Source organism: Scophthalmus maximus, chromosome 11, assembly GCF_022379125.1.
Source record: "Scophthalmus maximus strain ysfricsl-2021 chromosome 11, ASM2237912v1, whole genome shotgun sequence".
Classification (NCBI taxonomy): Eukaryota; Metazoa; Chordata; class Actinopteri; order Pleuronectiformes; family Scophthalmidae; genus Scophthalmus; species Scophthalmus maximus.
In genome coordinates, this window is record NC_061525.1 from 22955001 (window position 1) to 22973065 (window position 18065).

Sequence of the window (18065 nt, forward strand, 5' to 3'; positions counted from 1 at the left end):
GCCGAGCGAATGGGACGGCGGCTTTGAGCCCGGTTGGATTTAGAGCTTTAGGGCTTATTTAAAGAAAAGACTTTGAAACAAAGTGGCACAAGCAGAGTTGCTTGTTGCTTTTTGTTTCTTTTGCTTTTTTTGCTTTTTTTTTCTTGCTCCCGATATCTACGCGAGAACTCGACCTACTTCCGAGGCCTGACGTGAGGGGAATCCTGTCTGATCAACGCCTCGACGTGGTGCAGAGTGTCTGTGATGCGGAGGAGTCCCGAGCCTCCCCCTCGTTCACTGTGCACATGAACGCGCCGCGTTGTGCAATACTGTGAGGCGTTGTCGTTTAACGATCAAGTTGCTGAGACGCAGTGCGGCCACATTTGTTGTTTTTTTTAATTTAATTTTACAGCTTCAGTTTGTTTCCATGTTACGACGGAGTCTTAGTAATAATAATAATAATAAAGTCGTAATTTTGCTAGAAAAGTTTCAAAAGCTTTATTCTCGTAAAATTACGACTTTATTCTCATAAAATTTTGGACTTTTTACCTGAAATATTAGGACTTTTTCTTTCTTGTAATGGTACGACTTGATTCTCTCGTGATATTACGACTTTATTCTCAGAGTCTCCATGTTCTCTCTCTCACCTTGGCCCCTAATACTCCGTCGCACCGCGTCATTTTCTAACTGTTTGAAATTACTGCCCTACACCGGAAAGTATTGCATTTAGTATTCCATGCTCTATCAAGTATTCTGTGCGCATGTATTTATTAGAGCCCGACCGATATTTATATCTTTTGGCCGATAATTTCGGTCGTTATGAGCGTTTCACAGACATATTCGCGCTTATGTTTACCGATTTGAAATCTTTTATTGTCCGGAATAAAAGGGAGAAACTAACTTGCATTAATGTTTACATTTAACGTAAAGTAAATCATCATCTAAATCAATCTTATTTCAAGATCTATTTGGTTGAATTTGTGTTTACCTTTTATTTATAGTTATTAATGATAAAAGTTTATGGTTAAACTAAAAAGCATTTCCTCCGTCGTAAAGGTTTGTTAAAAAACAATCTTAGGAACCATTGAAACATTTCTAAATCTATATATATATAATATATACTGTATATCTGTTTATGAATCGGAAATCTTGTACTCCCTAATATCAATATCGGCCCCCAAGAAATCCATATTGGTCAGGCTCTAGTGTTTATCAGAACTTATTCAGTAACATTTATTATAGATTTAATTCTTTTAGTTCTTTTAGAGAAACTTGAATCGATGAGGCCTTAACTCTCTTGCATTTAACATGTAAAAGAAAACCATTGCACACGACTTCAGAATGAGTATCTTAGTAAACAAATACATGAGGTATATTTATTAAAATTTCTATCAAAGAGAGATCATAAAATCAGTCCATCAAATGTCGAGTGGTCACGCGGTCACGGCGACGCTTCGTCTGTCACGTCTCCTCCCGGCTGCTTCTCCTGCACAGGAGGTGTCTAACTGAAGTATATTTAGTCTCTCACTCTGAATATTTAAACCTCTCTCTCTCTCTCTCTCTCTCTCTCTCTGTTCACTGTTGCTATAGCGATATTCTGTCCGAGCTGAGCTGTGCTGGAGCTCGGTGGCGGCGTGGGCGGCGCTCTAAGTGATATGGCTTTTTAATTGTTAAAGTGTGAAGCGCTGAGAGGTAAACGCAGGCGGACGATCAGTGAATCAACACAGCTCTCTAACTCTCTAACTCCGCGGCTCTTCCCTCCTCCTCCTCCTCCTCCTCCTCACAAACTCTGGAACAAAAGTTCCCTTTTTTTGAAGAGAATGAAGAGTGCTGTGTTTTTTAATCGTTACAGCCCGGAGATATGTTTTTCTTCATAGATTTACAGTAACAGTCTTGCACATGTAGCAACAGCAGCCGGCGTCGGCTGCGCATCCGCTCCACACCTCTGCTGGTTCACAGAGCAAACTGTTTGTGTGAATGACTGATCAGGCTTTTTTGCTCGTTCGTATGCTGATGATGGAACCGTGTTCCCTTTGTTTCCCGCCGTGTGTCAGGGAAGACGAGGCGGTCCGAGAGTTCCTCCCCTTATAAAAAACACCAGATATATATAGATGATCCTGTAGTCGACGAAACTTCGCTGACCTCAACTTTATGTATATAATATTTGTGTGTGTGTGTGTGTGTGTGTGTGTGTGTGTGTGTGTGTGTGTGTGTGTGTGATGTAACACCACTGTCACATTGCATGGAGATGCTCTCCTAGTCTGCACGGGAGGGAAAACTGACTCGTTCATGTGTGTTCCGTTACCTATGAGATTTTTTACATGATGGAGAGATGGCAAGATTATTAGTATTGTTATTATTAGTGATCAGCTGGCTTTTGGGAAACGTGTCGGGATGCGTTTGGGATGGATGGGAATCATTTGCCCGGAGGTCCAGCAGTCAGTCCCAAGTTCAACTGTAAACTCAACTTTTCTCTACACAGATCCTTTTTCTGCCCATTTCTTAAAAACTGATGTTCACATTATTGATTATTCATTCACTTTAATTTTCTGTAACTACGTTATGTATGAATGTGGCAGAAAAGGAGCGGGGAACAGCAGCGCTGTTGGAATGTATGAATGTGTTTTTAGTGGTCAATGAGATACATCAATATAGTCCATTTACCAATGTGGTGCGGTTGCCACTCGTATACAGGAGCTCAGTGGGTTTCACCACTGACTTTGGTACAGAAGGTCAGGGTTCAAGTCCCGGCTATGGCTAAAATCCACTGTTGGCCCTTAATGTTACCTGCCTCTCTATGATATGTGTCAAACATGGATGATTGTAAGTCGCTTTGGACAAAAGCCTGTATTTCTCTCTGTCTGGATGAGAACTGGCCCTGAAAGCTGCTTTCAGACATTCAGAGTGGCCACAGGCAAACGCGCAGCATGTTAAATCAGCTGCCAGCTTACTTGGCGTATGATGATGTCATTTTTATTACTGCGTCGCTCTCGCCGGGATCTGTGACCCGGGACGTGGCCGCGTGTTCGCTCTCCTGTGTCCTGCTGCCGGGCGACCACTGGCCACTCCCATTGCAGCTGAACGCTCACACAGTAACTGGCGTCCAAAGTAGGGAAAACAACATTTAGATTCGGACCTGATCGGGACGGATGGACAAAAAGCAAATAGAGGACCTTCACAACAATATTGCGCCATTTCTAATCAGTGGATAACCGACAGCATCTACAAGACCTGCGGTCCCACTTCGGTACAGTCGAGGCAGAGATTACCACCTTTGCTTCTTCCCATCATCTCAATGTGGATGAGTTATACTAAAAGCTGGACTTAAGATACAGTAATAAAGGCTAGATGGGAACCAGGAGATTGCTTTTGCATGTAAGAGTCAACTGGCATTCACCTGCCAGTGGGTGGTCGCACACCTCAAATAACACGTCAATGAAATGTCATCCTAATCAGGTCAGTAGAGACTAATCAGGTGTCGGTACACAAAGTACTGTACCGTCGCAAATGGTCATCGCCCTGAACAGCAAACCAGTTTGTGATGAATATAAATTCCCCTGACAGTCGGGTCGGAAGCCGTCGCCGCTGCTCTCTCTGCGATCATGGCCACCAAACGGCGGCCATCGGCTCTGGCAGGTGACGCGATGTCTCGCGTAACGCCAGTGTTCAAGTAACCGAGCCTGGCGGGCGCAGATCACTTCACCAGGCGCCGGTCGTTCTGAGGAGAAGGCGTCTCGTCTGAGACTCCAGTCGGAGAGAGAAGAGGCGAGAGCGAGAGATGCTGGATCATCATCGTCACGGCGACCTGATGGTAACTCAGTGCACGGTGGCAGAACAGGGACGACCTGTCCAAAGACACCAGTTCCTCCTCTTGTTAGCGGAGGTTCAATAAAATCAAATCCCCCCAACACGTCCCCTTTGAGAATCACATGCTGCCGGTCTCTGGTCATTTAATCTGTGTTATGTCTTCCACACGGGCTCAGCGGCTTTGCTGCAGGCACGGAAAAACAGTTTTTAGTGTTTCGGGGGGGGGGGGGGGGGGGGGGGGGGGGGGGAGCCATTTCATTTATTCGGCCTCATATTTCACAGGATCCCAACGACGCCGCGGCTCGATAAAGACGTCAAGGTCGCCACGACTCGAGCCGCCTTGTTTTTCCCGCCCGGGCGGAACATTACTTAATTGGCGACGGGCTCAGAAACAAACATGTTGTCATGTCCGTTTCCTTCTTAAAGGTGCGGCACTAGTGAGAAAACCCTCAGGTCGTGTGTGTAAAAAAAAGTCTCCACGTTTGTTTCCCTCGCTGCTGCTGCTTTCGTTGGTGTGTGTGTGTGTGTGTGTGTGTGTGTGTGTGTGTGTGTGTGTCTGTGTGTGTGTGTGTGTGTGTGTGTGTGTGTGTGTGTGTGTGTGTGTGTGTGTGTGTGTGTGTGTGTGTGTGTGTGTGTGTGTGTGTGTGTGTGTGTGTTGTGCTGTTGTCAAAACTGACAGGGGTGTATTCAATGAGTGTTCGTGTGATTTCCACGGGGCACTTTAACAGATTAGAGGATATTCTTTGTATAATTCAAGATGGCCGCTTGTCGTGGTCCTTGGCAAGACGTCTTTTGGACATTTTTTTTTTTTTTGTGAAGACTCTGATGAACTCTTTGTTTCTTGTGAATTGTTAAGTTTCTGGGTGGTATACTTTCGTGTTCATGATTTTGATGTCATCGCCCTCCCTTGTTGCTGGGGGTGATTCGTTCATCTTGGGTTTTGTATTTCCTGTTTTTATTTTTGTAATATTCATTTCCTGTGCTCCCGTGTCTGCTTTTCTGTTTCTTTCTGTTTCTTGTATTTCCCTGTGATCCTCTGCTGATATTAACGTTATAGACTTATCGTCCAGGAAAGTCTCGCTGCTTCCACCTGTTCTCGTCACGTGATCAATCTTTTTACTGGTTTCGTCTATAAAAATGTCCGAAAATATGGATTCCTTAATATTTTTTCTAAAGGCACCGTGTCTGCGAATTTGCTTGTTTTGTCTGAGGCCTAAAAACGCAAGTGTAAAACTTCGGATAACATTTCTCTCAGCAGCAACAAGCGAGCTCACATGATTCAGTAGCAAAAAATGGTCTTAAAACGACGATTGTATCGTTTATGGCAATAATTTCTGGGACGATATGTCGTTGCAACAAAGAGTATTTATCGTGTCCTGCCTAGTATGTGTCAGCTCATTACTTTGTGTCCACGTTCCAGAGTTTAAGTTTTTGTTTTTTTTGATACTTTTCATTAAATGCTATAGTATTTTGGGTCCTGCTTCAACAAACCGTGACAGTCAGCGACATAAAAAAAAAACAAATATGAATCGGTTCGTGTTTTTCCCTCATCTCCTCTCCTCTCCTGCTCTTGTCTTCCAGCACTGCCAGTAACTCGAACAAGAGCACGCCCGCCTGCTCGCCGGTCCTACGCAAACGCTCGCGCTCTCCCACGCCGCAGACCCAGGAGGGCGAGAACATGGTGGAGAAGGGCTCCGACCACTCCTCTGACAAGTCCCCCTCCACGCCCGAGCAGGTCGTCCAGAGAACGTACTCGCTGCAGTCAGCGCGAAGCGGGGGAAAGAACTCAAAGGTGAGTGACCGGGAGGAGGAGGAGGCGGCGGCTCCTTTTTGTGCCCGTCTGGTGGAAATGGAGGTTCACGGCGTCTCGGTTTGAAGTGTGCCGTCGTTTTATCGCAGTTTAAAGGTGACATATCACGCTCACATTCAGGTTCATACTTTTAATTTGTGTGACCACTTGAAAAGGTTTACATGCTCTAATGTTCAGACAAGGCATCAGTGTTCTCGTACGGCCCATTCCCGCAGCTCCTCTTTTCACCCTCGGTCTGAAACGCCTGGATTTGGCCCCGCCCCCTCCTCCCGATAAACCCCCCAGTCTGCTCTGATTGGCCAGCTGGCCCAGTCTGTTGCGATTGGTCAACCGATTTCAAAAAGTGTAGGACATGTCACGCCCCTTCACCAGAAAAGTGCAGATTCTCACATTTACAGGCGGGGAAACCCCCAAAAGAGTCCAACTGTGACATCACAGTGGGAGAGAAGTCTGAACCGGTGGGTTTAGCCAGCTCATGGTTTCATAGTTTGTGGGCCGGCAGGCTCCACAGATACACACATATATGTGCACAAACACTGAACAAGTGATTCTTGCATAATATGTCACCTTTAAAACATGTCTAGTGTGAAGTTTGTAGTATTTTCAGCTCGACAACCACATCAAGTTCTCAGCTCAGGTCACGCAAGCTCAAATCCGTGCGTCCTGTCCACTGGAGACGGTCGGTGCGATGAGGAGAGAACGAGTGCAGAGACAGAAGAGGCCTCGCTGTAGGACACCAAGTGTCGGTTTCATTAATCAAGGTTAAAACGCGTCTTTAAAAACCTGAAGTTATCAACTAACCAGAAACGTTAACAGCGAGACGTCACCGGTGATTATTACTCGTTGCGTGCATATGCGGTAGGAAAGCATCAAATGTGAGGGTTTATATGACGTGAAGTAACGTTGTGTGTTTCTCGTTCGAAGCAGGAGATAGAAACAGAAGAAGAAGAAAAACAAAGATGTAAAACAACATTGACATTTGGCAGTGATTGTTGCCCTGTCAGACTGTGGCATCAGCCTGGCATATTGCATTAGATCATTTATATATACATATATATATATATATATATATATATATATATATGTGTGTACATATGTATCGTCAGTGACGCCTTCCTGACTCTGTGACGGCCGAGATGATCTGTAGAAGCTGCATCCATCCATTGACCGCGGCCGCACCAATGCGTTGTTAGAGTTGTGTAGTGACGTGTGTGTTACGATTGGTTATTGATTTGTTCATACGGACATCAGTATGTACAAATTGAGCTGTAGCTGTCACCCCCCTCCCCCACCCCCACCCCCCCCCCCTCTCTCTCTCTCTCCCTCCATTCCAGCCTTTCATTTCCACATCTCATCTTCTCCCCAGTCTCTTAAAACTCTTTATTTCTCCACAACTGAAAGGTGAACAGATGAGCGTAGTTAAAAAGACACGTTTGCAGAGTTTTTGTTTCTGAGTTTTCACATTGACAGCTGAACTTATTCACTCACCGTCGGGAGCAAGCGATGATGCAGGGTGAAGGAGCGCTGCTCAGGGAGGATTATGTCAAGCATTTTATCACTTGCGTATATGTTTTTTTATAAGATTGTTTTTGGACATTCAAGAAAGGAATTTCAGCCTGAATATGTGTTGAGAATGTTGTTGTGGTTTAAAGGATGAGTCCGCGTGTTTTAAATCTGCCTTGAAAACAATAATCAGGCGTTCTACTTAATACTGTTTCCACCTGTTACTACTGACGTTTAACAGATCCGCTCCTAACGTTGTTCCCGTTTAAGAGACTGGATCGAAATTCAAAGAGTTGTGAGATGTGTCCTTGTTGTTCCCCTCCTCCTGTCACAGCTCAGCAAGGAGGCGCTGAACCGAGAACCTGGAAGAAGGAATTAGGCGTTAGAAGAAAGTCTTTGTGAGATATCTAGCTGATTTTGACTCGCTCTCAATGCTGACGCCTCAAATGTCCGCCTCTCTGGTCAGGTTTCCACGAGGCAGGGCCCGATGTCAAAGTGCAGGAAATTATAAGAAAAACTGCAATTGACTTGCAGTCCCTGCAGCGAACAACAGCGAATCTAACGCAGGTCATCCATGACTGAGCCGGACACAGATCCAAACAGGAACGCCAGAAAGAGAAGAGGTCACGGGGGGGTCGAAAAATAGAGCGGAAGCAAACCCGGGATCACAGAGACTAATGCTGCGTTCCAGTTTACCTCGGATCGGTGGTGTTGTATATTGAGTAGCGATGACGTGAAGATGTACTGAAGAGAAGTCCGCCGACACCGTCTTGATTGTATATAAGGGTTTATTACAAAAAGACCAGCATCAATACAAGCCCTGCAGAGCTTGGAGAGCATCCAGCCAAAGGGACAACTCAACCGACACTTCGTAAAGCATAGACCTATACAGGACTCCAGAAGGTCTTATGCAACATCTGGTCACGCAAGGTAAAGAGAAGATCGGAGCGGGTTTCAAATGAAAGGTCAAAAGGTTATCAAGAGGCCCCTAACGTAATCATCCAAAGTACAAATGATGTGGACCTCATCAACTACTATCATATCATGACAAAAATACAGCACAGTGGTTTATTTACCGACTCGCAGGGGCGTTCCGTTTGCACTGTCCCACTCGGAGGTCGTAATTCCGAGTCCCGAGGTCAAACTGGAGCGCAGCATGAATACACAAGGCGAGGTGAGGCACAGGTGAGACACGCTGGGACCAGCTGCAGGCCATCACAGGGAAACACGAGGAAACGTAAAGTGAACAAAGACAAGACACAAAGGGGAAAGGAAGTGAGGAAAGGGACTTTCAAAGTAAAACAGGAAACGACAACGACAACGCCACATACAGGAAACGGGGAATGACTAAAGTAACTCCACCAAGGCAGCGACACACTGGGAAGGAACCCGAGTGTTTATATCAATCAAGAGGATATGTGGATATCCCAGGTGATTATTTAAGGGAGCATAAAACATATTCTAGGGTCCATCCATCAGGTGGTTTCTGCAGAGGAGCATGTGCTCAGCCATGACGCCCCCTCCATCTTTGACCTCCTCCTCCTCCTCCTCCTCCTCTTCGTCATCCGTCTCTGCTGTTTTGTTTTTTTAAAATCACTCGTTGTCGTCGTTGTTGTTTTCTCTTTCTTTCTTTATTCGACGTCTCCCTTCTTTTAGTTTCCGTCTCCACGGCGACACAGTGTGCACGCCCTCTCTCTCTCTCCTCTCTTCTCTGTCTCTCTCTCTCCGCTGCCGACGCCACATGCCGTGTGATAACGTGTGTCATCTGATAACGACTGTTCCGTTCCTCTGTTGGTTCTCTCAGCTGTGTTTCTTCTTGCAGTTTTATTTCTGTTCAGTTTTTTTCTCTCTTCAGTTTCATTTTTTTTCTTTCTCTCTCTCTCTCTGATTTTTCTTTGTTCTTCTCCTGATTGCATGCTAGTCTCACAAGCGACTTTCCAAAGTAAGCATTACTCTTTTTTCTGTTTCTTCTTCAAATATTTCCGTGCCCAGCTTCTTCTTCTCCCCCCCCCACCCCACCCCCCCCCCCCCCCACCCCAACTTCTTGTCTTGTGAGCTGCTCTGTGGAAATGTCCAAAACCTTGTTTGCAATGCTTTCACCCCCACTGAACCCAGCTTGTTCCTTGGCACATTGCAACCGTCACCAAGCCCCCATCTGCACCCACGACCACGGCAGATGGACATTCCTCGAAAGAACTGACAAGCCCACCACATACAACCCCCCCCCCCCCCCCCCACCCCCCCCCCCCCCCCCCCCCCCCCCCCCCCCCCCACCCCACCCCGTGTCCCCTGTCCTTCTTCTGGTGATATGCAATTCCTGATTACATGTTGTTCAAATGTAGAGACGTTAAAAGCAAATAGTTTGTGGAAGTGGAGCTTTCCACGACCCCCCGAGAATGAAAATGAACGTTTCAGTTGCAGATAATCGTCACATTTCTTTTTGTCCTATCCGTCTCTTCGCAAACTCGTCCTGTCGTTACATTTTTTTTTTAATTTCATTTTTGTGATCTGGCACCAAAGCTCTACACGGACCACATCATTATTTTTGAGCACCCCCCCCCCCCCCCGCGGATTGGAATGTCGTTGGAGTGCATCGCCACCCAACCCCGCGCTCTCGCTTCATCCATCTCGTCTTCTTCTCCTCTTCGTCCCACGTTTTATTTCCATGTCATGGTCAAAAGAGTTTGGTTCTAGCTCGTGTCAGACTTTCACAGAGGAAGACGTTCAATGGAGTTTCCATGCGTACATACACAGATACACATGCCGAGTGATTACATCACTCCTCGTTTCTGTGCCACGGTGCCCCCCTCCCCCCCTCCCCCCTCCCGTGAGCCTCTGTGGTCAGCAGTAGTCACATGACCCCCGGATGGCGTGAGGTCGTCCCAGCAACGTGAGCCTGATCACCCTGGTCCTAATGCAATCCAAATAAAAGAGTGCGTTCAGCGAAAAAAACAACACGGGGGCGCCGCCGCTCCTCTCCGCAGGAACACACACACACGCACACGCACACACACACGCACGCACGCACACGCACAAACACACACACGCACACACACGCGCGCGCACACACACATGCTGGAACTTCTAAGGCAGTATAGAGCGGTTACATTTTTAATATTTCATATTCCTCCATGTTCATGTTGCTCACTTGCTTTTGGTTTTAACATTTTGCTTTCTCTTTTTAATTTTTTCTTTCAGTATGACAGACTAAACCTGATTAAAGTAAGCATTTTCTTCTTCGTTTTCATTTGACCCATTCACCCCCCGAGCCCCCCCCCCCCCCGCCCCCCGGCCCTCCACTTCCTCTGTAGCTGTGCGACTTTGGAGGATGGACCCCCCCCCCCCCCCCCTCCACCCCAACCCCCCCCCCCCCCCATAGTTTTAGGTCCCTCGTGTCGTTTTCCACTTCTTCCCCTGAATTCATCTGGAGGACGCCGACGTGTGAACAGTGTGAAAGTGTCGGTCGTAATCCGACAAGACGGACATCGCCCATGACGACGCATCACTTCCACCATTTATTTAGTTCGTAATAACACCACAGACACACACATTTTTTTGAGGGTCTGTTTGCCATCATGAGAGTATTTTTTTTTTTTATGATTTATATTTTATTAAGGTTTTCACAATTTTTTTGACATAATACAAAAAAAATTACAAACATGAATAACTCTAAACAGAGGACGGAAAATAAATACATGAATAGAAAATGAATAAAGACGTATTTTAAAAGGAGGTGCAAACAATTTAATGGAAATAAATGAAAAGACAAAGACCAAGAAAGACAGAAGAAACAAACCAACATATGAGATTGAGCATTTTCTGATCCACGACCTGATACGTGGTGACATTCAAACCAAATGATATATTTATGAGATGTACAATCACAAAAGAGGTTTTGGGTTAGGGTCGCTCTAACACACACACACACACACACAATGGGCCTCTTAAGTAGTTCCTCTCTCGTGACTCTTGTCACCTTCAGATCAGATTAGTCCACATTAGCCGTGCGACCGTCACAGTCGGGGCCTCGGGGCCTCGACCTGCACTCTCTGGTCTCTGTGCACAACCGCGGAGAAAGAAAAAAAAAAAAACATGCCAGAGACGGAGAAAGAACCAACAGGAATGATTTCAGGTTGTTGGTGAGTCTGACTTTAATTTTCATACTCGCCGTTATCAGGTGAGCAGTAACAACAGTGTGAGGCAAAGTCCGACTATTATACTCATAAAATAAGAAAAAATACAATCTATTTTGTTGTTTTACATTAATGTACAACTGTAATCAGACACTGGATATCACGTTGTCTCCCCTCCTCCTCCTCTTCCTCCTCCTCCTCTTCCTCCTCCTTCTCTCTGAATGATCACCTGCATGTGTTTCTCCTATGGGACGTTTTTTTTTTTTTTTTTTGCTCTTGGAACTTTATTAGAGCGGGAAATTGTTTTATGTTTTTGTTGCAAATGGGGGAAATAGAAATGTTGGAATGTCATAGTCACGATTTTTTAAGATGCATCTCCGCTGCCCTCTGCTGTTCGGAAGCTGCAGCAGAAATCGGCCGGCCGTTTTTAATGACGGTCACCAAAACAAAAGGAAAAGAAGAAGATCGACGACAGGAGGAATGACACCTCGGAGATATTTCATGAATCATATCAACGGCCCCATTGATTCGTTAAGAAGTTGAAATCATTTCACTCAGGATTCTTGAATGGTTATTGAATGTTATCGCTGAATGATTTCCTAAGCTGAAGAGAAGGACACGTTGTAGTTAATGTGCGTCAAGGCAAATATTATTCTAGAATATCTAAAGCTGCGTTCCATTATACCTCCGAGCTCAGAAGTCGGGGTGGTGAACTTCCTCCAACCTTCCAAGTCAAAGTTCCGCCCTCGGAGGTCGGTGGGCCTGTCACGATAATTACGTTATCGACTTATCGCAGGATACATGAATATGAACTCAATCATTTTTTATTGACCTCAATAATGTGGCGACGTGTTTGCTGACGTAAGAATTCATGTCAACAACTGTCATCTTCTCTGGTCGTATGATTAATCAATTAATGGTTTGGTCTATAGAATGTCAGAAAATATGGATTTCTTAATATCTTTCTGAAGTCTAAACTTTGGATAATAGCATCTCAGCAGCGGCACAGATCGCACCAACGGCCAACTGGCCTTTACGGCAAAGCTCACACGACGATTCAGTTTCAAAAAACAATCTGAAAAATGACGATAGTATTGTTTATGGCGATAATTCCCGGGACAATATATATCGTGCAACAAAAAGTTAGTTATCGTGACGAGGCGTTCAGGTCGGTAACTCCGAGTTCAGAGATTATGATGGAACGATAACCTCCGAGCTCTGAGGTGTAATGGAACGATAACCTCCGACCTCCGAGCTCTGAGGTGTAATGGAACGATAACCTCCGACCTCCGAGCTCTGAGGTGTAATGGAGCGATAACCTCCGACCTCCGAGCTCTGAGGTGTAATGGAACGATAACCTCCGACCTCCGAGCTCTGAGGTGTAATGGAACGATAACCTCCGACCTCCGAGCTCTGAGGTGTAATGGAACGATAACCTCCGACCTCCGAGCTCTGAGGTGTAATGGAGCGATAACCTCCGACCTCCGAGCTCTGAGGTGTAATGGAACGATAACCTCCGACCTCCGAGCTCTGAGGTGTAATGGAACGATAACCTCCGACCTCCGAGCTCTGAGGTGTAATGGACACTCTAACGCTCTGAAGCAGGATATGGAACATTTGGAGTGAAATTACTTTCAGTCTTCTCCCACAACAGGAAATCTTGGAAATCCTCTATTTTAACAGTCAACACGTTAATATCAGAATCATTCGAGTGAACTGAAAGAGAATTTCTCCCTCAAGCGCGCGTCGCCTCTCGGTACTTGAATAGCGTTCCGTCACTTCCTGTGGATCTTTCCGGACAGGGAGGATTTGCGTTGAAGGTCCAGCTCGAACCTTCACGCCCGCCGGTGCTTGTTGTTTTTATAACCGAGAAGAAGATTGTGTTTCAGGCCCTCGGTGTGTCACCGCGAGCCCACCAGCCTTTCGCTGTCTTCACTGGCTTCACATACTTTAATACATCCTCTCTCTCTCTCTCTCTCTCTCTCTCTCTCTCTCTCTCTCTCTCTCTTTCTCTTTGTCTCTCTCTCTCCGCAGAAGAGCCAAAGCTGGTACAACGTAAGTCTGACTTTTTTTTTTTAAATTTAAATGTGACTTTTGTGTGCGTCATCGATGGCTGTAGATGTTTTGGCCAATGTGTGTGTTCATGTTGTTGTGTGTGGGCGACTGGGTGGACGAGCGACAGGAGGATGGTTCTCATGCGGGGATGCGAGACAAGTGGGGAAAAAATGGACTTATAGATATGATGTTTTTTTTTAAAAAAAGTGGAATTCTTCAGGGTGCAGAGCGAAAGGCACGCTGTTGCAGTTCTGTATCGCGCCACAAGATGGAGTGCTAACGCTGCAGGACCACTGTCCTGATGCGTTAAAACCCACAGTTGAGTTGAAAGGATGTGTTAAATGCAACGCCTCACGGTGGGCCTGTCGCGATGATTACACTATGTACTTATCGTGCCACACATGAATATTAAAATGAATAACAGCCGTTGCGTCTGTTGACACGAGAATGAACGGCGAGTCGCGCTGCGTCTGTCTTCTCGCCGTGCGAATTAATAAATCTCTGGTTCGGTCGCCGAAATGTCAGCAAATATGGATTTCACGAATCGCGGCGGAGTCGAACCGCGCAGCGACCGAGCTCACGTGACTCGCTGTCAAAACAGCGGTCTTAAGAAGGACGATTCATATTGTTTATCGCGATCATTTCTGTGACAGTTAGTTGTCGTGACGACAGGCCTACCTCACGGTCCTTTCTCCCCTAGTTTCTTTAATCCCAATTCTGCGTTGTTGTATTTCCTTTATTATTATTTTCATTTATTTACCCCCTGTGTGTACACTCTTCCCTTCTCTCCCTATAGCATGAGAGACAACACATCCTGAGAGTAAGCATGACTTGTATTCTTGTGCAACCACCCCCTCCACCCACCGAATACCTCTCTCAGAGCGGGGGGATGATGACATCCCCTCCCGCCCGCCTGTTTCTCATTCCATTGACTTCCACTCGGCGCTGTTGCCACCAGCATAGCGAAAACCACCCATTTGGCGGAGAGGTCGACGAGTTTTGGTCCCAGAGTTCCACACACAGCCACGACCCCTGGCTCTGATCTGAACCCTCAGATGTGGTCGAACCGCCTGACGCCACCAGACGAAAGCGTTCTGAACGTGGGGCACGCGGCAGGTGGCAACAGGCGCTCCGGTCGCCTCGCCGCGCCGGACAAATCGGCCAAGCCACCCCGGGGGGTTCCTGTGGACGAGAGCCTCGAAGGCCTCCCGGGCGCCGGGGGGGGGGCGGAGCGCGGGGCTTCGGGGCTCCGCATGCATGGCCCTCCTGTTCCCGCTCTGCTGCCCCCCCCCCCCCCCCCTTCGTGTCCACAACTTCTCTCCGTTATAACACGCCACTCACATCCTCTCTCGCCGCTGGCCCACACGTGGCGCAGAGCACTTTCTCCAACTGTTGGCGTCCAGCAGACGCAGACGTCACGACGACAGGTCGCGTGCGACGCGAGTGGGCGAGAAAATCAGGATCCATCTGCCGCGTGGCATCAATTGCAACCGGAAAAACTGCCGATGTGGAGCTGCAGCTAACGATTATTGTCTTTATCGATTAATCGATCAGTTGTTTGGTTCATGAAATGTTATAAAATGGTGGAAAATGTCGATCGTGTCTCCAAAACCACCAAGGTGATGTTTTGTTTCATCCACACACCAAAGATATTCAGTTCTCTGTCACAGAGGAGCAAAGAAACCAGAGAATATTCACATTCAAGAAGCTGAAATCAGAGAATTTTGAACTTCTTGAACCGATTAATCGATTATCAAAATAGTTGGCGATTAATTTAGTAGTCGATTACTAATCAATGAATAAATGAACTGTTGCAGCTGATAGTCCTTTCTTTATTGTCAACTAGAGCTGCAACAGTTAATTGATGAATTGATTAGTAATCGACTACTAAATTAATTGCGAACTATTTTGATAAGCGATTAATCGGTTCAAGTAGTTTTTATGAGGGAAACAAGGTCGAAATTCTCTGATTTCAGCTTCTTGAATGTGAATATGTTCTGGTTTCTTTGCTCCTCTGTGACAGTCAACTGAATATCTTTAATGTGTGGACGAAAGAGAACATCATCTTGGGGTTTTGGGAAACACGGTTGACATTTATAACCATTTTATGACATTTTATGAACCAAACAACTGATCCATTAATGGAGAAAATAATCGTCGGATTAATCGATCATGAAAATGATTGTTAGTTTCGGCCCCTATTGTCAACGAACCTCATTTAAAGACCATCAATCAATCCAACGCTCAAGTATTTTCTCAGTTTTCCCGTGTATTTTCATCCCTCGGTGACACTGAGCTTCACCAGTGACGCGTTGCACACACACACACACACACACACACACACACACACACACACACTTGACTTGACCCCACCTGATAACACTTCCTGCTAACGGAAATACTTGCTCCTGCACCGTACGATATCAGTATATAGTTCCCAACGAATGCACTTAGCATTATTAAAATATATATATATATATATATATATATATATATATATATATATATATATATATATATTTATATATATATATATGCAAAACATAACATGATCTAAAAAACAATTTACACCGAGGCTACAGAGTGTGAGAAAATGGTAAATGACGACCATAACATCGTTTATGGCGATAATTTCTGGGACACTATATCGTGCAACAGAAAGTAGCCGCAGTGACAGATCGTATTTCAATACTTTACATGAGACCAAATGGCTTGTTAAGAAAGATGTTGTTGTTTCCTTTCACTGTAGTTTGAATCACGCACTTTAGCCGTAAAGGAAAAGTACAAGAGAAACTACATGAAGCAAATGAGACACTGCTCATAAAATGGTTCCTGATTTCTTGCACACTCGTCCTCTTATACTCACACGATCAATGAGCTCAATAGTGTCAGCTGATTCCTCGACGTCATTTGTTGCTTTGAATCCACGCGGAGGCCACGCCTCTGACACGCGGAGGCCACGCCTCTGACACGCGGAGGCCACGCCTCTGACACGCGGAGGCCACGCCTCTGACACACGAGCATGTGACAGATCGTCTGCTTGGTTTCCGTCTGCAGCTCGACGCGATGGCGTTGGCGACCATTTGACTTTTCCATCAAAAAAAGCAGCATAGAAGTTGTTGTTGTTGTTGTTGTTAACCGGATGGACACACACACACACACACACACACACACACACACACTCTCCTCCAGCCTGGTTTGTACAGTACCAGTCTCCTCCATCTCCTCGTGTTTGTCCAGCGGGTTAATGGTTAAACGCAGATCCATAAACTCATCACTCAGTCTCCTGTACTGTCGCCGGAGCGCTGCGTCCGGCACAATGGCCTCTTTCTCTCCCTGCCTGGGTCTGTGAGACAAAACGAATCATGCAACTAAAGCAGGAACGAGGATCTGCGTGGGGCACGCGGCAGGTGGCAACAGGCGCTCCGGTCGCCTCGCCGCGCCGGACAAATCGGCCAAGCCACCCCGGGGGGTTCCTGTGGACGAGAGCCTCGAAGGCCTCCCGGGCGCCGGGGGGGGGGCGGAGCGCGGGGCTTCGGGGCTCCGCATGCATGGCCCTCCTGTTCCCGCTCTGCTGCCCCCCCCCCCCCCCCTTCGTGTCCACAACTTCTCTCCGTTATAACACGCCACTCACATCCTCTCTCGCCGCTGGCCCACACGTGGCGCAGAGCACTTTCTCCAACTGTTGGCGTCCAGCAGACGCAGACGTCACGACGACAGGTCGCGTGCGACGCGAGTGGGCGAGAAAATCAGGATCCATCTGCCGCGTGGCATCAATTGCAACCGGAAAAACTGCCGATGTGGAGCTGCAGCTAACGATTATTGTCTTTATCGATTAATCGATCAGTTGTTTGGTTCATGAAATGTTATAAAATGGTGGAAAATGTCGATCGTGTCTCCAAAACCACCAAGGTGATGTTTTGTTTCATCCACACACCAAAGATATTCAGTTCTCTGTCACAGAGGAGCAAAGAAACCAGAGAATATTCACATTCAAGAAGCTGAAATCAGAGAATTTTGAACTTCTTGAACCGATTAATCGATTATCAAAATAGTTGGCGATTAATTTAGTAGTCGATTACTAATCAATGAATAAATGAACTGTTGCAGCTGATAGTCCTTTCTTTATTGTCAACTAGAGCTGCAACAGTTAATTGATGAATTGATTAGTAATCGACTACTAAATTAATTGCGAACTATTTTGATAAGCGATTAATCGGTTCAAGTAGTTTTTATGAGGGAAACAAGGTCGAAATTCTCTGATTTCAGCTTCTTGAATGTGAATATGTTCTGGTTTCTTTGCTCCTCTGTGACAGTCAACTGAATATCTTTAATGTGTGGACGAAAGAGAACATCATCTTGGGGTTTTGGGAAACACGGTTGACATTTATAACCATTTTATGACATTTTATGAACCAAACAACTGATCCATTAATGGAGAAAATAATCGTCGGATTAATCGATCATGAAAATGATTGTTAGTTTCGGCCCCTATTGTCAACGAACCTCATTTAAAGACCATCAATCAATCCAACGCTCAAGTATTTTCTCAGTTTTCCCGTGTATTTTCATCCCTCGGTGACACTGAGCTTCACCAGTGACGCGTTACACACACACACACACACACACACACACACACACTTGACTTGACCCCACCTGATAACACTTCCTGCTAACGGAAATACTTGCTCCTGCACCGTACGATATCAGTATATAGTTCCCAACGAATGCACTTAGCATTATTAAAATATATATATATATATATATATATATATATA

The 18065-nt window shown here is 46.0% G+C and overlaps 1 protein-coding gene across 13 annotated transcripts in view; it reads left to right on the plus strand.

The window, feature by feature from the left end:
• Positions 1 to 18065, plus strand: part of gramd1bb (GRAM domain containing 1Bb) — a 103268-nt gene that overhangs the window by 68351 nt on the left and 16852 nt on the right. For 10 of the 13 annotated variants that reach the window (XM_047335599.1, XM_047335604.1, XM_047335600.1 and 7 more), the window contains 4 exons: positions 5368 to 5578; positions 9021 to 9041; positions 10298 to 10321; positions 13267 to 13287. In XM_047335599.1, coding sequence (XP_047191555.1) covers positions 5368 to 5578; positions 9021 to 9041; positions 10298 to 10321; positions 13267 to 13287 — 277 coding nt within the window. The remainder of the gene's footprint in view (positions 1 to 5367; positions 5579 to 9020; positions 9042 to 10297; positions 10322 to 13266; positions 13288 to 18065) is intronic. The other 3 variants (XM_035622738.2, XM_047335602.1, XM_047335601.1) reach the window with 2 other exon arrangements.